This window comes from Eubalaena glacialis, chromosome 17, assembly GCF_028564815.1.
Source record: "Eubalaena glacialis isolate mEubGla1 chromosome 17, mEubGla1.1.hap2.+ XY, whole genome shotgun sequence".
Taxonomy (NCBI): Eukaryota; Metazoa; Chordata; class Mammalia; order Artiodactyla; family Balaenidae; genus Eubalaena; species Eubalaena glacialis.
This window is the reverse complement of record NC_083732.1, coordinates 54,880,065-54,901,017: the sequence shown is the minus strand read 5'-3', so window position 1 is coordinate 54,901,017 and position 20,953 is coordinate 54,880,065. Positions and strand designations below refer to the sequence as shown.

General features: G+C 41.6%; 1 protein-coding gene across 4 annotated transcripts in view; it reads left to right on the top strand.

The window, feature by feature from the left end:
• AZIN1 (antizyme inhibitor 1) overlaps positions 1–9,452 on the top strand; it is a 30,892-nt gene extending 21,440 nt beyond the window's left edge. For 3 of the 4 annotated variants that reach the window (XM_061171396.1, XM_061171394.1, XM_061171395.1), the window contains 8 exons: positions 111–283; positions 1,934–2,068; positions 3,428–3,509; positions 3,869–3,943; positions 4,543–4,702; positions 5,880–5,995; positions 6,321–6,535; positions 7,174–9,452. In XM_061171396.1, the coding sequence (XP_061027379.1) occupies positions 111–283; positions 1,934–2,068; positions 3,428–3,509; positions 3,869–3,943; positions 4,543–4,702; positions 5,880–5,995; positions 6,321–6,535; positions 7,174–7,285 (1,068 nt within the window). In that variant the 3' untranslated portion in view covers positions 7,286–9,452. The remainder of the gene's footprint in view (positions 1–110; positions 284–1,933; positions 2,069–3,427; positions 3,510–3,868; positions 3,944–4,542; positions 4,703–5,879; positions 5,996–6,320; positions 6,536–7,173) is intronic. The other variant, XM_061171397.1, reaches the window with a different exon arrangement.
• The last annotated feature ends 11,501 nt before the right edge of the window (positions 9,453–20,953 follow it).

Here is a 20,953-nt window from a genome sequence, read left to right as displayed (position 1 = left end):
TTTAACCTTACATAATTTGAATTTAACCAAAAAATAAAGGTATGTGGTAGTGATTGAAAAGTAATAGAAAGCATGCCTTTTAGATGACACTGTTTAAAATCTGTTTTTAGACTGAAATGGCTTTAGTGCAAGAATTGGGTGTATCTCCAGAAAACATCATTTACATAAGTCCTTGCAAGCAAGTGTCTCAGATAAAGTATGCAGCAAAAGTTGGAGTGAATATCATGACATGTGACAATGAAGTCGAATTGAAGAAAATTGCACGTAATCACCCAAATGCCAAGTAAGTGTAAATCTAGGTACATGGGAATATTATTACCTAGGGTTTGGGGTTGTCTTTAGCCTGGGAAAAGGGGGCATTTATGTAGAGCAGTGGTATATGTTGTGATTACTGTGACTATTTCAAGTTCCTTTATGGAAAATGCTACTAGCATTTTATTGGCTACTTTTGATCCTTCCTGTGGAGCTGGGATGAGATAAGGGCATTTGGGGATATGAATTTATAATCTTTAATTCAAGGAAGAGAATCTGGTTGGTAGGATAATCAAATTAGAGCCACAGCTATATTTTCACAATTACATTAACCATGCTAGTTATTTGTCATATTGGGAACAGGATGTGTTTTGGTCAGCTTTTTTTCCTGGTTAGCTGAGGGTTTAATCTGCCCTTAGATGTGGTTTCTTGAATGGTTGTCCTTTGTGTCAGTGTAGGAACCTAGTCCATAGATTCCTGGGATTTCTTTAAGGCCCTTCTCCTCAAACAGGAAGTTTAATGTTTTTACTTGTACCTACATGCATCCCAAGAGTTATTTTTTTAACTAAAAACTTCACTTTTTAAAAGCAAAAGAATTTAAGGCAAAATTAATATTGCCATGAATTGGTATATCAAGAGGATTTTACAATATACTGAAAGTATATTAGTACAAAATTGTTTCCTTTTTAATAAGTTATTGTGTATGTTATATGTTGCCGAAAATGTGTATCATATCCATATTTTCCTTGTATTCATAATTTTCTTATTGACTTTAATGGTATTCTTAGAAAGGTATCGTGACAGGATTTATTACTCTGAAAACCTTTGTTTTGATAAAGGCCAGTTTTTTGATAAAGTGGTTCTAGGGAACCGCTTGTCTCTCTTAAAAGTCTTCTGGGGGTGGTGGGGGGGGAGTCTTCCTTTTCTGTGACCTGATTTGGGGTGTTTACTGTATTAGATTATAAATGGAATGGTATATTCTTGATAGAGCTGGTTCTACTTGTAGGTAGAATAATTTTGCTTTTACAAACAGCATTTTTGTATAATTGCATTTTTTAGTGGTTAGTAATTACTTGGAGATTGCCTGACAGTCTTGATCATTTTGTCTTGGTTGTCGTGGTTTGGAAGGAAATACCAAACAGATTTGAATCAGCAGTCTAAAAGGCTGCTGTTGAGATACGTAAAATAACGTAGGACTTCCTAATTTTTTTGTTAGATGTACAAAGTTAATGGGAGGAATGTTCAGAATAAGTGGTAGAAGGTTAGCTAACTAGAACAATTTAGGAAATTTGGAACATTTAAAGCCCTGATCATTTTTACTGAAAGACAATGATGGCATTGCTATTCAATTTAGTCTTTCTAGGTGGATTTATGGACTGATGGACTTGATTTGAAAGTAATGTCTTTCATTACAGAGCCCAACCGACTCTTGATGCTACAACAGAGTCTTAACTTCCTGCATTTTCCAAATTCCCATCCTTGTAAGCTTCATGCTTTAGGCCCTAATTGCTAGTTTTTTCTCTATACAGGATTGTTTTTCATTAGGTTCACTTGATTCATCCGACGCTGGATTTTGGAGCGCTGACAACATAATCAACACACTTCCTACAATCTTCAGGCTTCACATGTGCTGATGATGATGTAAACCAACTCTGCCCCAATCATCTTCCCCTTCTCTTAGGGTCTTACTACATATTGCAACAGAAGATAATATTGGAGGTGAAGAGGGTAACATGAAGTTTGGCACTACCCTGAAGAACTGTAGGCATCTTTTGGAATGTGCTAAGGAACTTGATGTCCAAATTATTGGGGTTAAGTGAGTATTTGTTTTAAACTTCATTTTGTGGTGATAATCTTTGTCTTTCTGTTTACTGATTTAGAATTTCATTTGCATGAACTCTAATAGATTCAACTTTGGGTTTAATATACACATTTCCCTTAGTTCAGGAAAGCAACTAAATATGCTTATCCTTCATACTATTTTGTACCTGTACCTTCCCCTCACCCAGTAAAGAGAGAAAATAGTAAATAACAATTCAGTTAGTAATGTAAATCACCTCTTTTTAAATTGAATGGAGGGATTTACTAGAATTCTAATGAATACCAAAATGGCATTCAGCTTCTAAGTTGTTGGAGATGTCATTTCATTTTTTCTTTTTCCTATCCTAAGACTTTTTCTCTTCTCCTTTTTAATCCCTCAGGAGCACTTCAAAAAATCAGTAGACTTTATTTTACCCTCTCAATTTTATGTGTGAGGAAAACTAAGACCCAGAGAGTTAATGATTTTGATCATAGTTTCAGAACCATGATCTGAATCAAATTTGGAGCAGCTTAATGCTCCAAATTTTAAAATTGCTCATAAAGACGGATAAAGAATCACCACTGTTAAGCTTAAATCTACCTTACTTGATAATATTAACAGTATTGGAGAGTTTTCATAGTTCAGCTAAATTTTATTGTTAACACACAGGAAAATTGATTTGGGGTATATTCTTCTATGAATTTTAACATATTTTTGTAACCACTGCCACAGTCAGGGTACAGAAAGAACCATATTTCAATTCAATTTATTTTATTTTATTTTATCTTTTGGCTGCACCACGCAGTTTGTGGGATCTTAGTTCCTCAGTCAGGGATTGAACCCGGGCCGCCTGCGGTGGAAGAATGGAGTCCTAACCACTGGACCGCTAGGGAATTCCCTATTTAAATTTAAATAGTCTGAATCATTGATAAGTATCACTGTTAATGAATACTAACAAGTATCAGTACTACGCAGCTGAATTAATGTTCACTTGTATTTATTTCACAATAGATAACATTTTTATATTTTTAGATAAAATTGTGCGTTCAAATTAAAGGTTTTGTAGGGTGATGCTTGTTACTTTACCATATATGCGTAAAAAGCATGTCCCTATCTGATAGTCATGAAGCATAACTGATAACTTATAAAAAATTGTTTATAAAACTACAGTATTATCCTAATATTGGATAATACTTTTCTAAAAGGCTGGTATTGTAACTTGGATGATTAGAGGCTCGTGCTTCTAATGCTTTAAATATTTGGTAAGGTTAATGTGAATATTTTTTGTGTCAGTATGGTGAATGAGAAAGGACTTATAGGAAAGGCCTCTAAAACTTGCAGCAGCTTCAAATTTATTACTCTTATTTCTTTCAGATTTCATGTTTCAAGTGCTTGCAAAGAATCTCAAGTATATGTACATGCTTTATCTGATGCTCGATGTGTATTTGACATGGCTGTAAGTTTTTCCCTTAAATTATTTCGATATTTTAAGCCAGGATGTTATCTAAGATTCAGTGGTTTTCTATCTCTGAAGTACTCTTCATTCATTCATTTTTATGACATGCACATTTTTAAAAATGGTTGTGAAGGGATGAAATAGTAATTTACTTGCGTATGTCTAAAGATAATACAGAAACATCAGGAAGACAATACATATAACATTGAATGAATCTGCTTCTGTTAGTAGAAAGCAAGAAATTTACTGTACTAAAGGTCAGAACAGAGATTATTTACCTCCTTTTTTTTTTGAAATGTCCCTATATGCATTACAATTTGGAAAAGCATTTAAAGATTTTCCCCCCTCCACATCTCTAGGGAGAATTTGGCTTCACAATGAACATGTTAGACATTGGTGGAGGCTTCACAGGAACCGAATTTCAATTGGAAGAGGTAAACCTTGTTCAGTGGGTGGACATAACTGGAATAATCTCTCATTCTTTACTACTTACCTGGTAGATTTGTAGACTAGAGTTTTTACAGCAGCAACTAAAGGTGTAACATTGTTTAAAATTTTATTCTAAGAAAATGAATAGGCAATGAGAAGATAGCTTAACTTTGAAAAGTTAAAACTCTATAGCATAATTTTATCACAGTTTCTATTTTCAGTACTTGATGGCACAGATGAATTCATAACTTGGAGAGCTTGAGCTATTTTATCCAGATACACACCACTCCTCACCTTCCCTAATATATAGAAACTGATTTGAAATTTTGCTCCTTCATTGATAGTGATTGAATATAGAGACATGGCTTTAAACAATCACCAGTAGCCATTTGCCATTGGAGTTACGATATTTTTTTTTTTTTATGCCATTCTGATAGTTGGAAAATAAACTTTGATGACTTGAAAGCCTGCTTTATTGCAAAGCTTCATGGTCTATAATTCAACTACTTAATTTTCCTAGAAAATTTAATAGCTATTAGTCTCTTAATATTGTGAATTATCTAATCCAGTATTAAAACCATAATGTGGGGTTTTAAATCCATAGATTAATCATGTTATCAGCCCTTTGTTGGATGTCTACTTTCCTGAAGGATCCGGCATTAAGATAATTTCTGAACCCGGAAGCTACTATGTGTCTTCTGCATTTACACTTGCAGTTAATATCATTGCAAAGAAAGTTGTTGAAAATAAGTTTTCCTCTGGAGGTAAGTTACAAAGTTTATAGTTTTGTTTCTGTTAGTAGGTAATTCCAATTAGTTCGAAGATGAGTTTATCAGATACTACTCAGGTATAAATTTACTGTAGGACATTTCATGGATTATAAAGTTGTGGATGGTCTTCATCCATCAGTAGGCAGCAGCTAGGGAGCTTTTCAAAATGCCCTAGCCAAGGTCCCATTCCATAATAAGACTTTCTGAATCCAACTCTTCTTGATACTGATGTTGAGATAGGCTTATTTTAGATAAACTTACCCAGGTGATTGATTCCCCTTAAGAACCAGTACAGTCTTTAAATGTATGATTTGACAAGTTAATGAAGGCTTACACTGTCATCCCTATCAAGCTACAAATAATTTTCGTATCTTAAAGTTTTTTCTCGGTTTTGTTCCTTTGCCAGATAATCACTCTGATTATTTTTCCACCATAGATTAGTTTGGGCTGCTCTTGAACTTCATATAAATGAGGTCATATAACATATATTCTTCTGTTTAAGACAGCTCGGTATAATGTCTGAACCATTTTGTTTTACATTTATTGCCAATTAATATTCCATTTTCTGAATGAATATACATTGTATATTCATTGTATGCATTCTCTTGCTGATGATTATTTGATTGTTCCCAGTTTTTGGCTATTAAGAATAAAACTATTACTACATTTTTGTACTACTGGTATTGTGGACATTTTTCATTTCTCTTAGGTAAATGATTAAGAATAGAATTGCTGGGTCACAGAGTAGGTGTCTGCAAAGATTTCAGAATGGTGTTACTATTTTGCCCCTCCGATGACAATGTATATATGCAAGTTCTGGTTGCTCCCCACCTTTACTGACTTTTTTGGGGGGGTGTCAGTGTTTTAAATTTTATCCATTCAGTAGGCGTGTGGTGGTGGTATCTCACTGTAGTTTTAATTTGCATTTACCTGGTGACAAATGATGTAGAGCACTTTTCATGTCTTCATTGGTTATCCTCCTTTGTGAAGTGTGTTCAGTATTTTAGGCTAACAGTTTTAAGGTATGTCAGTATATATATATCGGTGTTTAATTTATGTTTTGAGGAATGTGAAACCTACGAGTCAGTTCTGTAAATACTAATTCAGAGTTTGATACACCTTTTAGATGTTTTACTATAAACTTGTCTTTACTTTTCCTGTTTCATTTCAGTAGGAAAAACCGGAAGTGATGAACCAACCTTTATGTATTATATGAACGATGGTGTTTATGGTTCTTTTGCAAGTAAACTGTCTGAGGACTTAAATACCATTCCAGAGGTTCACAAGGCAAGTTTTATTACAAATAATATAAAAACTGCTTATATGGCAGTTTATGAACAAGCTGTTATTTTTAAGATACATCCCAATTTTTGGAGAAATATTTTAGGATGGGGGAAGGTTGCCCCTTTTTTGAGGATTTGCATATCTCTGGCTGAGTTCCTTTAGTTGCTTCCTTAGATGGAGTTAAGGAACATCACTGCCGCTGGTTCTAGGCCTTTCTTCCAGGGGCACATTTGATCTGAGATAGTGAAAAAATGCTCTTATCCACCTTCAAATTCAGTGCCTGCCTGAGTAAAAACCTAACAAAACAACAACCTTTTTTTTCCTACAGAAATACAAGGAAGATGAGCCTCTGTTTACAAGCAGCCTTTGGGGTCCATCCTGTGATGAGCTTGATCAAATTGTGGAAAACTGTCTTCTTCCTGAGCTGAATGTGGGAGATTGGCTTATCTTTGATAACATGGGAGCAGATTCTTTCCATGAACCATCTGCTTTTAATGATTTTCAGAGGCCAGCTATTTATTATATGATGTCATACAGTGATTGGTAAGATGGTGTTTTTGTTTTAAAGCAGATTGGGTATTTGAGGTGACAGAACGTTTGCTAATTTTAATTCTGTAATGAACGCACAACTTAAAAGTAATAGCAAAATGATCTTTTAAGAGTAAGTGGGGGACTTGCCTGGTGACGCAGTGGTTAAGAATCCGCCTGCCAATGCAGGGGACACGGGTTCGAGCCCTGGTCCAGGAAGATCCCACATGCTGCGGAGCAACTAAGCCTGTGCATCACAACTACTGAGCCTGTGCTCTAGCGCCCACGAGCCACAACTACTGAGCCCGTGAGCCACAACTACTGAGCCCGTGAGCCACAACTACTGAGCCCATGTGCCACAACTACTGAAGCCCGCGCGCCTAAAGCCTGAGCTCCGCAACAAGAGAAACCACTGCAATGAGAAGCCCGCGCACCGCAACGAAGAGTAGCCTCTGCTCGATGTAATTAGAGAAAGCCCGTGTGCGGCAATGAAGACCCAACACAACCAAATAAATAAATGAAAATTTAAAAAAAAAAAAAAAAAAGAGTAATTGGAAGACCACTTATTTTACAGTCCTATTTCATTGTCCATTTGTTATGTGGTTGTGTGTCTTTATCCTTAAATTCAAATTTTCTACTTTTTTCTTACGTAGGTATGAGATGCAAGATGCTGGAATTACTTCAGACACAATGATGAAGAACTTCTTCTTTGTGCCTTCTTGCATTCAGTTGAGCCAAGAAGACAACTTTTCCACTGAAGCTTAAGCAGGCATTAACGCTTTTTTAGATCTGAAATTGCAGGTTAAGCTTGTCTGGTCTACATTCCAGTGTGGAAAAAATCTGAACAATCTTATTCTGTTAATTCTCTTGGAAACAAAAACTACTAGTAATAGCTATTTGGGACCAGACAAAATTAGCTCTCATCTATAATTCACTGGGGGTAATTGGGAGATTAAGATAATGTATCCACATTTAAACTTACCAGTTTGCCCTACCCCTTAAGCGTTTAAAATAAAATATGCAACAAAATGGATGACTTAGTGGAGATGGAAGCCCATTAATTGGGTTCCCCATTAAACCGTTTACATACAAGTACACAGTTTTTATACTAAGGATTCGTGTTTAAAAAGTCTTGTAAAGTTAATGTCTTTCACCCAGATATATCAAATGTCAGTGGAAGACCAGTGTGATTTCATTAGATACGTTTAGTGTATTTAGAATGTGTAAATTTGTGCTTTGAACTGTAGTTTAATAAATGTAAAATTGCATCATAGTATTTGTTGTATTTGACCTAATGTAACCCTTGTATGATTGCAATAAAATTTTGTGTAGATTTTACTGTTTTTTCAGGCTAAAACTTTGGGAAAGGGGCTAGCTAGCAAAGGTAGTTTCGAAATAGATGTGTATATGGACTGTTTAGAAGGTTATTTTCCTTTATAGCCCATTTAAGTTTAGTTTGGCTCAGTACATTTTTCATTTATTTAATTAGTAATTTAAGTAAAATGTTTGGTAAATCATTGTGAAGTTGAGATTCATTATGGAGAGTTGATGTGCAGTAAGCATGATGTTTAACAATTTTAACACCAAAAATGTTAATCCTGCATAAACCAATTGTAATAATTAATAGGTGTTTCTGTACAGATAGAATGCATAGAGTACCTTAGTAAATCTTTGAATCACAAATCTTTTGGCTGAAATGGAAGATTCTCTTAAGTACCTTGAAAAAACTTTGGGGGAGGGAAATAAAATTGCAGAAAACTGCAGCGCACTAAATCTTAAAGAAGGGCTACATCTATATCCAGAAACCTGATGCTCCTTTGCACGGAATATTATTTAAATTGAAAATTGTGAGGTGGGGTGGGGAGAAGCACACCTATTTTCAGTTTCTCAATTGCAGTGATTTCAGACTTAGGGTTTGTTTTGTTTTAGCTATTCACTTAGCTTCTTGTTATTTCCCGTTTGTTCAGCTTAGTGTAGTTTTAATTCTTTTCATACTAAAATTTTATGGTGATTGGGGGAAGTGAGTTAGAGTCACTAACATGACAGTTGTTGCCAGGAATTTGCGTTGTTCACTGCTAGTATATTAGTAATCCTAGATCTCAGAATCACGATAGTAATAAACAACAGGGGTCATTTTTTCCTAACTTACTCTATGTTCAGATGTGGAATTTCTGTCTACCAAGAGGAAATGTGACTTCACTTTGGTGCCAATGGACAGAAAATTCTACCTGTGCTACATAGGAGAAGTTTGGAATGCACTTAATAGCTGGTTTTTACACCTTGATTTCAAGGTGGAAGGAAATTGATCATGAATCTCTAATAAATTTCAATCTCTTAAACCAGTAGGTGCTTAATATTTTTGATTTGATTAATTCCCATTTGAATTATGTGGGTTCTATTAATTAAAAAAAAAAAAGACCCCAATCTGTTGTCATCTAATTACCCTTTGGCTTTTCCAAGATGTAATGTGGGGTTTTATGCAGAATTCCAAGCTACCAAGCAACTTTTTTTAACTGTAATAAGGAGGAGGAATTGTTCCTAACCTTCTTTACTTGTTGTGCTTTTTGGTCCAGAAATGCCAAATCTTTTAAGAGATGGTACAACTTTGACTCATTGGCCTGACTATACAACTTTGAGCTTCCTGGCGTGTCGATTTTGCCATATTTATAGGAGAGCTATTCTGTGTATAACAGCTCAGAGTTGCAAGTAAGACGTGAATGATAGGGTAACTTTAAGAAATATCTGTGTTGTATTTGAAGACTGTTTGCCATAAATCTGAAGTTTGAACTTATGTATTTCAATTTGGTTTGCTTAAAATAATGAATTAATGTAACAATTTTTTTAAAACAATATTGTAATCTCAGTTCAGAATTTTAACTGAAACTATAAAACCCAAATGATTTCTATATAGTAAATTGAACTGTAAAGGTAACTTGTGTGTGATTCTGAATACACAGATAAAATGTTTTTATTCCTCCTTACATTTTAGTTTTGCTTTGCTTTGGCTTCTGTCGTGAAAGACTTGTAATTTTACATATCAGCTTTGTGTGTTAACTTGTAAGCATTCTTTCAGAATCTTAACTTGCTTTATCACTTAGTAACAAATTGAATCTGGTAAAATGATTCTGGATATTACATACAGAATACTGAAGGCTTCGATAAAGTCCAATATATATGTGAGCCCAAAGATTTCAGCTTTTGTGTGTTGTCTTGGAGCAGGTAAGCACCATCTTTCTTACTCCTGAATTCCATGACCTATATTGGCTTCAGTTTCAAAAGCAGTTCCATTTTAATCTTTGAAATCCTGATTCTACCATAATACCTCTTAACGCCTGTCAAAACCCTTTGTAGTTGATGGCTTAGGAAGAAATTTAGCACTGGATCAATTATGGGAAATTGGAAAGTTAATCCACAGCTGGCTAACAGGTGAAGTGATCATGTATTGGCAATAGAAAAAAGGGGTTGCATGAGAGTGCAAGAGAAGAAAGATCCTTTGGTAAACCAGCAGGATCTTATTCTGATTAGATTCAGTCCCAGATTCCAGTTAGAGCTTTTCCTAAATGACGGTGCCAGACTTCATCCTGTCCGCCTGTGCTTACAATTCTGTCACCACTCAATTTTTAGCAATGGTATACAGAGCAAGGGGGACACGGTTAAAATTAAGAAATTTTTAATTCTCTGGATCTCATTGATTTCCTCCCATCTGTTTTTTTTTTTTAATTTTTGGCCTCACTGCACGGTATGCGGGATCTTAGTTCACTGACCAGGGTTGGAACCTGCGCCCCCTGCAGTGAAAGCGCGGAGTTATTTATTTAGGCTGCATTGGGTCTTAGTTGCTGCATGTGGACTCTTAGTTGCAGCATGCATGTGGGATCTAGTTCCCTGACCAGGGATGGAACCCAGGCCCGCTGCATTGGGAGCACGCAGTCTTACTCACTGGACCGCGAAGAAGTCCCCCAAGTCTTTTTTTTTTATCTCTGCAATTTTTACAAGCTAATGATCTCCCAAGAAAGCTTTTTGGAAGTTCCCCCCAGCCAGCCCTTCTCCCCCGCATCCCTCACCCCCAGCTCAGACATAGTCTTTTTTTTCTCTCTCTCTGTTTTTGGAAGTCTTTTTTTTTATTTCCCTCTGTTTTTGGATTGGTCTGTATCTTTATTAGAGGCATTCTTCGGATGTGTGGTAACCCTTCTATCTGAGTGGGGGGCTAAAGAGCGAATAGGAAGTTGTGAGTGCAGTTTGTCAACTGAATGTGCTCTGTCCTAGTGGATCGGTTGGGGAACCTCATGTCATAATTTTGAAGTCTTTGCTCATTCTCAGTGAACACTTTTCATGTCTCCTTCCTGAAGGGTAATGGGCCATCTGCTAGCATTCTAGAAGACAAGTGGGGTCAGAGGGGTTGGGCTTCTGTATTCAGTGTGCAGTAGGGTACCCCTGCCCTCAGCAGTGCTCCGTGTCCATTATTCCAGAGGCCCGTTTACCCACTTGAGAGAAGGAATCTCCAGTCATGACGAATGAGAGTGGGCTCTTGCCCAGCTGTGCAGCGTAGGAGAAAGGATTTAGGAATTGAATGCTTAGACTTCCAGACAATCCTTATTTTGCCCCACCTCCAGATGGGACTGCTGCCAATTTCTCTGCAACGTTTTAGAATTTGAGGGTTTTTTGGTACCCCCTGGCAACTTGGGATTCTGTTTCCTGCAGTTTCTAAATAATTTACTAGTCTGTCCACTTTCCAGCTTCATTTTTTCATCTGATGTCTCCATCCTTGTGAGTTTTTGCCTTAGTTCAGGAAGAAACAGATGTGTTTCCAGTCCACCATTGTAAACGTGCCTCTCAATATATACTACGTGCATGAGCAGTCAAATTAGAACTTTTAAATTTGGGGAGGCCACTGAGACTATTTCCATCTGCTCACTGAGCTTAATTTGCGGGGGTTTTAAAGTTTTATAATTTTATGGGTGTACCAACAATCCCTTTACCATAAGGGATATATGGGAATAGAATTTTAATTTGCATTTATCTAGAACTGTTCTTTTTTAAGCTTAGTGGGGTGCTCTTAAGTTGTAGTTTATGCAACACAGTCACATACTCAGCTTTTGTTGCTTCAAACCAGTCTTAATGCACTTAGGCAATTTCTTTGTTTTACTACTCAGTAATGCCCCTCGGCTTTAGTTACTTCTGTGACTTAAACCTACCCTCTTAATAGTCTCTCTTACTGTTAAATTCTCAACAGAAATAAAGGAAGCGAGGGCATTTTTGAAGTTTGGTTTCCTCCTTTTCTGATTCTACGAGAGAACACACGTAAAGAGCTTGCTGGGAGAGGGAGGAGAACTTTAGTGTTTCCCAAAAGAGAGGCATCATCTTAAAATGTGTTTTAAAAATGGGTTTAGGGACGTCCCCGGTGGCGCAGTGGTTAAGAATCCGCCTGCCAATGCAGGGGACACAGGTTCGATCCCTGGTCCGGGAAGATCCCACATGCCGCAGAGCAACTAAGCCCATGCGCCACAACTACTGAGCCTGCGCTCTAGACCTCCTGAGCCACAACTGCTGAGCCCGCGTGCTACAACTACTGAAGCCCACGCACCTAGAGCCCATGCTCTGCAACAAGAGAAGCCACCAAAATGAGAAGCACGTGCACTGCAACGAAGAGTAGCCCCTGCTCACCACAACTAGGTAAAGCCCATGCGCGGCAACGAATACCCAACGCAGCCAAAAATAAATAAATTTTTTTTAAAATGGGTTTAGTTAATGTTACCTTCATGTTGCCCCAATAGGAACTGGGTTTAGAGTATTTTAGATTGATGTCAGGGGAGGGCGTGTAAAGCTTCATATGAGAACCTATGCGGACATACAAGAAGTTCACGTTGAGAAGGAAAGTAACTACCCAAGTGGCACAATGCTACTGCCCCCTCCCTTTTATGTACAGTCAGTTTTGCTAGAACTTGGCATATGCTTTCCTAAAAATCATTACACTATGTGAAACCGCACCATGGGCTGATGGGGAATATGAGGTTGGGAGCACTCATGCTGTCAGTGCGACATTACAATATTGATGGTAACCAATTTTAAATGGCTGTACAGTTGTACACATGTTAAACAAATACATAGATACTACAGCCACTGTAGCACGTCACCTTGAAAAACACCCACAGTTTGTGGAAGTGTTGCAGCTTGTGAGTTGTGAAGTGGTGGAAGGGGGTTATCTGAAAGTGGAAGGTAACATCAGTTTACGGGTGGGTGTGGCTTGTTACACTTGGTGAACTGAGGTAGCTGGTAGATATTTGAGGAGTGTGTATTTTGCATATTCATATGTTAAGAACCACGAAGTTCAAGTTATCTTAACGTTGACCCCTAATGAACCAATCACCCTGGAACAAACGGTTTCAAAACTGACTTACTCTTCACCCTGTTGGGAGTAGGTTTGGAGGGTGTATCAATAATAAAGGATTACACTCAAGTCTTTACTACAGCAGTTTGATGGCAATTGAGAAGAGCAAAAACATAGGACACAGTGGAACTAAAAGCCTAGCCTAAGCCATTTCGTCAAGGACAAGCATCTCCACAGCCTCATGATACCTCTGTGTGACACAAATATGGAGCTCAAAGTATCCTAGGGATATTCTTATCTAATTTCTTTGTTTTACACTTGAAGAAATGGAGACTCAGATAGGTAAAGGAATTTGCCCCCAAATTTTACAGCTAAGATGTATCAGAGCAGGGATTTGAACCCAAGGCTTGATAAACCTGTGTCATTGTTTTAGACTGGGTTTCCTGAACACAGGTGAAGACAGCTGCACGCAGAAGGTTGATTGGAAGTGCTCGTAGGAGCTGGGAGGCAGGAGTGGGCAGAGGGAGAAGCTGATCCATGATGTATTTCCAGCCGAGTCCTTAGCTGAGCCAGTGGGGGGTTCTGGAGCTGGGCTGGCCCTTCAGAGTTGGACCAAATTGAGAAGGCGGGTCTGGGACTTTGTATCACAGTACTAGCCAGCCGTTGGCTACAAGCTGCACCTTGTGAAGAGACATAACCTTGGGCAAGCAGTTCCCTGTGGCAGAGGGCAATTCTCAGAGATGAACAAAGTTGTGAGCCAATTCCCAGTGAAGAATGCAGCTGTGAGCGTTCAGCGGCTGCTGGCTAGTATCTGGGGGATGCGTCCATCAGCCCTGCAGACCAGCTTGACAGAGCGCTCTGTACTCAGTCATTAAAAGAAAAAGACTATATCATGTTCAATTTCTATTTAAGAAGGTCAGAACCTCAATTTCTGCTAGGATGTGTGTCAGTTTGCTACGGCTGCTGTAATAAAGTACCACAAACTGGGGGGCTTAAACAACAGAAATTTATTGTCTCATAGTTCTGGAGGCCAGAAGTCCCAGATCAAGGTGTGGTTAAGGGTTAACTAAGACGGCTGTGAGGAAAAGATCTCTTCTAAGCTCTCTCCTTGGCATGTAGACAGCTGTCTTCATGTTGACATGGCATTCTCCCTGTACCTATGAGTCTGTCTCCAAACTTCCCCTTTTTACAGGGACACCAGTCATACTGGATTAGTTCACTCCCTAATGACTTCATATTAACTTTAATCATGTCTGCAATGACCCTATTTCCAAATAAGTTCACATTCCTTGGTACTGGGGGGTTAGGACTTCAACATGTGAATTTAGGGGGACACAACCTATAAACACAGATATGTTTGTAGCTGCCCTGGTGGCCCCCTGCCTGCCCACTCCCTTCCCTGACAGTAGCTGCTCCTTTCTTCTGCTGCCTTCCTTTCCTCAGCACATTTTCAGGCTTCCTGCTTTTTATCTTTTCTTTATCTTCCCTTTTTCCTACAAGGTTAAAGGATCTTTGTTTTTTCCTATTATTATAAAATTCTTATAAATTAGAAAAACTCCGACGAAAAAAATCACCTGAAACTCTCCAACAGAGACAACTGCTTTTAATATTTTGTGGCACTACCTTCTAGATACCTGTTTTTATTCCAACATTCCAACCCTCTTTCTCCTTCGGGAAAAAGTCTGACCATAATGGACACTACCCAGCATTTTACTTCTGCCACTTCCAATCATTTCAAACCTTTTATCTTGAATAGTGCAGGAACCTGCAGGAGAGGAACGTCTGGGGAGACCATCTGAAGTCGGTTCACCCCTCAGGCGAGCCTTCAGGTACGCCTGCAATGCCTGGGAAGGGTAAGTTCAAAGGGATGTGGCGACTCTGCCACCCTCCAGATGGTTCTCTAGGGGAAGGTGAGCCTGAGTTCAGGCCTCGGCCCGGCTCAGAGGGCAGCTGGAGGTGTGAGAGCATGTCCAAGAACTAATTTCCTCAACCTGAGTGGCCCCTTTTTATTTTCAACACTTTAACCTCTCTCTTCCCACAACTCAGCCCCCAGACCAGCGGCTCAGAAGGCCATCACTCACTTTGCTGTAGCTCCCTTACCTCTGCCGGCTTCCGCCTGCTGACAGACCACCCACACCACGTGACCCCGAAGATCTGCAGCCCCAAACTACCCCAACGCCACGGCGGGGCCAGAGTCAGGCTAGAGACCTGGTTCTAGAGCCTTGCCTCCTCTCTCTGACCTGGACTATTTCAATGGTTTCTAACTAGTTTCTCTGCTACTAGGGTCTCCCCTCGAGCCACCATCCTTATGGCTGCAGAGTGAGCTCCTGAAACGGGTCTGATGAAATCACTAATCTGCTTTAAAGTCTCCCTCTGCAGTCCTGTCTGGGATCTGTGCTTTCTAGGCCCTGGTCAACCTTCTAACTGAAGGTACAGGGACTTCCTTGGTGGCACAGTGGTTAAGACTCCGTGCTCCCAATGCAGGGGGCTGGGGTTCGATCCCTGGTCAGGGAACTAGATCCCGCGTGCATGCTGCAATTAAGAGCCCACATACCACAACTAAGGAGCCCGCATGCCGCAACTAAGACCTAGCGCAACCAAAAAAAATAATAAATAAATAAATATTTTTTTAAAAAACCCCAAAGGTGCCATCTTGCTACTCATCCCATGAGATCCCGCAGCACCTCTCAGACAGCGTAGCTCCTTCACAGCAATGCCCGAGGGTGAGTTCAACCTTATCATTCATTCATTCATTCCTTTGGTTGTTCATTTATTCTCCAACAAATATCTTTTGATATTTCCAGGCCAGGGACTATTCTAGCACTGGGACAGCAGTAAACAAAATACCCCTAAATCCCGGCCCACGTGGCACTTCCATCTCAGGAGGCCTCCTAGAGGCTTTCAGCTCACTTCTGGATTCTGAGGGATGGACCGGCCCCCACTTTATCTTTAGGCCTGCTACAGTAAGTGGTCTGACCCTTCAGGGTCCCCCGCATCCCTCATCCAGGATGCTGGGCTGGACAAGAGTCAGCAACTGTGTAATATCCACACAACCTCAATTACACACCAACAACTGCAGGCGGTTCTGTGCCGCACAGCTCTGCTTGTGAGTTCCTCTTTCAGTCTGCGACCCTGAAACAAAGCCTCTTTTCCCCATTCTGGCCTCAGCTGCTGCCTGACTCAGAGTTCATGAAGCAGCAGTAGAGCCCAGTGGTTAAGAACGTGGACTTGGGGCATCGTAACTCCATTTCTACCACTTACTAGCTGTGTGACCTTGGACAAGTTATTTAACTTCTCTGATCCTCAGTTAACCTCTTCCATGTATTGATGTATAACAAATTGCCCCCAAACTTTGAGCTTCATTTCTTCATCTATAAAAAATAGGATTGTAAGAATTCAATGAGTTTTTACATTTAAAGTGCTTAGAAAAGTGCTCAGCATGTAGTAAAATTTCAGTATGTGTTTGCCATTATATCTCCTGGGTTCCTGCTCATTGAATCTCCCTGGGGCTTGGAACCCTCTTGCTCCTGATGACTCCTGAATAAGATGTTTTGGTAATGGAGTCTGTGTGGAATTACTGGTGACTCCACCTTCTTCCAAAAATTCTTTGAAATATCCTTCATATAAGATAGAAACTAGAGGGGACTTCCCTGGTAGTCCAGTGGTTAAGAATCCACCTTGTAATGCAGGGGACACAGATTCGATCCCTGGTGGGGGAACTAAGATCCCACATGCCGCTGAGCAACTAAGCCCACAACTACTGAGCCTGTGTGTTCTAGAGCCCATGCACCGCAACCAGAGAGAAGCCCGTGCACCACAAGGAAAGATCCCATGTGCTGCAACTAAGACCCAATGCAGCCAAAAAAAAAAAAAGAAACTTGATAAGAATATGGCAGTAAAGTGGAAAACAACTTTAAATATTAGATAAAACTGAGTCAAGTTTAGTCCAAAAGTGATCATCACAAGGTGCTGCTAAAGTCTGACCACACTTTGTCTCTGAGGTTCCTAGCAGCCAGAGTTAAAAGGGAAACACTTTAAATTCAAATTTAAAAAATGTTAACAAAATTCAAAGCATCCATAGGATATGAGTGAAGCTTTCTTTCCACAGTGCAGAGCACAGTGCCAGGGGCAATTAAGCTCAAAATGCTCTTTCTAGCAAGGGCCCAGATGCAGATGGCTGGCCTTCCCTGTTGGTGGAAACAGAGCAGACATCGCTGCCACTCAAGAAGGGCTCAGGGGTTGGGCGGCAATGGCTGATCTGCCCACTAGATGGCGCTCGTGGATTATCTTTGCTCATAGTGCCTCGAAGTTGCAGCAAGCAATTGTTTTTCAGTTTTCTTAGTTGATTTCACGTAGTATTAAATTCTTATGTTCTAGCATGTTTCTGAACGTCACACAAGCCTCCGCCTCTCTGTCCTAATCCACTGTTACAGTGGGTTTCGAGGTGGGGCGGAGCCAGGAGGAAGAGGGGATTCTGCCTCACCTTCCTTCCCCTCCTCCATTCACCCACCCCCATTAGCAACAGCTTTTGCCACTGCAAATCCCAAACAAAGTACAGGTTTGCAGTGACCATGACAACTGCTGGAGCTGAGCCCACTGACAAGTTACCGTGACAACTCTGAGCCCAAGGGGGACCCTTGTTCCTGGGTGTGAGACAATATAACCAAAGGCTAGAAGACCCGGACACTCAAGGAATGTGGTGGTTAAACTTTGTGGCTTTTTCCAGGTGCATTTTGAACTCCAAGTTGGGATGTCAGGTCCACCAATGACATACCTATGGCCACACAAAACCAAGTTTACATAGCTTGATGCATCCAAGGAACCCACACACCAGGCAAGCCTTTGGACCCTCTCAGTCTTTGAAGGTCAGGTTGGGCTTTTCGTAGGATCAAGTGGTTGAGGCCAGCTTGAAAAGCAGGGAACGATTAGGGCTGGTGGGTTGGGAGAAAAGGGACTTTTGCTGATTGGTTCAGGTTCAAAGAAGGGATCTTTTTATCTGTGGGGAATGTTCTCTGTGTGACTATGGCTTTGCTAGATCCATGAATCAGTTTTTGTGATTTAGAAGTTAAGATCTTGAAGGCAGTCAGTCAACTGGTTTCTCAGTCTGCCATCTTCCAGTAGCTCTTGAGGTCATGCCTGTATCTTTTTCATATCCCCAAAGCCCGGTGCATAACAGATGCTCTTTGTTGGGTGGGTGAATGAACTCACAACACCGCCTCCTTTCCGGGGTTGTCCCAAGATGGGTGAGCAGACAAGGTAGCGGATTCATGGAATACATATTCAAGAAGTACTTGCTTTATGCCAGGCGCTGGGCCAGGTGCTGGGAACACCGTGATGGGCAAACCAGACAGGACCATGTCCTGAGGGAATCAACAAATACATGTAAGACTACAATAGAGTCTCAGCTTTGAAGGAACAGCACTGGTGCTAAAGAGCAGATGATGGGGCACTTGGCTTGGTCAGGAAGATTTCCTGGTGAAATGATAGTTGCACTGAGATGTGAATGAAGAGTGGAGTTAAGTAGGTGAAGAGATGCAGGGAGAATGTTCCAGGCAAGGAGTACGGCAAGTGCAAAGGCCAGGAGATGGAAATTCAAGGGCCTGAGGAAGAAGGTCAGTGCTCCTGGAGGGTAGAGACTCATAGCACAAGCATTCTGTAGGATGCACCAGCCCAGGCAGGGCTCTGCAGGCCTTTTTATGGATTTCTATTTTTATCCTAAGAAAGATGGGGGTGGTGTTACTCTTTTTATACCTAGAGGTGGGGTGTGTTTCAGAGCTGTCAAACGATTTTGTAGAAATCCTAGGTGAAGCCATAAACCTTGGAGCTGCTCCTGGTGGTCCTGCAGTGTATGTGAAGTAATTGAGTTTGTGTTCGAAGGGATTCGTCTGGCTTCATTGTGGAGAAAGGACCTGAGGAGGGCAAGAATTGGGAGTGGCGGCTTGGTTAGGCTCTGGCATTGGGACCAGATGGTGGTGGTGCAGTGAAGGGCTGTTTCAGAGGTAAATGGGCAAGATGTGATGAGTTGGATAAGGATGGAGGAGACAGAGGGGGAGGATGCCTCTGAGTTTCTAGCTTGTGTAACTGGATAATGGGCTCGGTCACTGACACGTTGGTCACAAGAGAAGAGGACCAGGTTTTGAGGGGAGGCTTGTGAGTGTGGTCTTGGACATGTTGCATTTGAGGTGACTTTGGGGTGGGGATGTCAGTGGGAGGCTGGGTACTCAGTCTGGAGTTCAGAGAGAGGCCCAGCCCAGAGGCTGCGTATGGTTCTGTGCATGTGGTAACAGCACAACCAACGAATGTCAGCTGAATGACATGCCCTTTTGGAGAAATTACTGTCATGCCCCTTTGGTCATAGGTGGGTGCGGGTGTTCTGGGGGACTTCGGCTCTCTTCCAAATTCCCCAGGTGAGGTCCACTGGGACAAGCATAGCCCTAGAAGTGAATCCAGGAAGAAACAAAGGCAACCACACAAGTGGTGACGTCCATTGGTTTGAAGGTGGCAGCCTGGAGTAGAGAAGGAGGTGTGACCACATCCAAAAGTCTAACCCAACCATATCCTAGCCTTTCACATGGCACCCCACATTCACTCAATTCTCATCAGCTGGCACCTCAATTACCTGCGATTACCGAGCACAGACTGAGGCAAATGGGAAAACAAGCGCACACAGCAGAGACTCACTCACGTCTTCAGACCCTTGTGCCTGAGGTTAGTGCAGTCTCTTCAAATTCAAAATATTCTGGAAACTCAAAAGTTTTTTGTTTAGTTCGGTGAAAACTCATTTGGCCTCAAAACCTGACTGAAGGGACATGAAGCTGTTTATAGTGTTTATTTATCCTAGTTGGTGCGAATAGTCACACATTTTGCTGCAGGAATGTGGTGTGTTTGATTACAGGGTGTTGTGCTGTTCCAGAGCCCGCAGCTGGTGGTGGTGGTGTGTGGGGGGGGTGGTCACCTTATACATATACTGTGAATAATTCTAAATTCCAAACACATTCCTTCAAATTCTAGAAGGGAGCTAGTGGACCATTTTATCATCAATCTTTTACTACTCAGGGAAGCATACAAGGAAATTTAAGCATGCTAAAAATGATGATCTTGAAAGTGTGAAAAGCATGATCCCATGTTGGTAGAAACAACAATTGGTTTTTGAGCACCCAGAACACTGCTAAACAGTGTTCTAGACACTGAGGATGGTGCAGTGAACAAAACAAGGCCTATGCGTTCACAAAGCTGACAAAATTGTACTTTTAAAATTCTATAAAAGATGCACACACAGATTTGCAGATATGAAGCACTGAAGGGCAGACAGTAAAATTCTAAAACAGGCATTATGAGTAATTTGTTTTCTTTTTTTCTTCTCCACATTTCCAAATTTTCCTCCAATGCTCTGCACTCGTTTTTGAATTATTATTATTATTAATTTTTTTTTTTTTTAAAGAGAATGGAGATCTTTAATTAACCAGGAATTTCTACGAACCTACAGCAGGACCGGAGCCCTCCTCCGCCTCCGCATTCGGGTAGTCGCTGTAGATGCGGGGGGAGTCCCCGTGCAGTTCTGAGGCCGCACCAGCAGAGGGCGCTGCGCCCACGGGGCTCGGGGCGGGGCCGCGGCCGCGCTTTTCTCCCCAGCAACACCCGCCCGCGCGCCGCTCCGGAGGCGCGGCCTCCCGGCTTTCCCCGCCGGGCCTCCCCACCCGCCCCGCCCCCCGCCCGCAGAGCACGCAGCCGGGGCGGCGGCCGCGCTGCTGCGACCTGGCCAGCGCCTCGCCCCTAGGTCCGGGACGACATTGGCGCGGCGGGCGAGACCCGGCTCCTCGCAGACCCGCCCGCGCCGCGCGGGAGGGAGGAGGGGTGCAGCGCGCGGCCCCGCCCGCCCGGGCCGTCTACCCCCCTACGCCCCCGGCGCCGCCCTCCCCCTCCCTGCCTCCGCCCTTCCGCGGGGTTAGCCGGGCCGCGGCTGACTCGTACTTTGGAGCCGGATGGGGAGACGTGACCGCCGAGATACGGGCTGCGCCGGGAACAGGCGCGGGGGGAGGGGGGGAGGCCGAGTTTCTGGGCACCTGGCGGCTGGGGCGGATGGGGAGGGCAGAGGCTGCCCCCTCCCC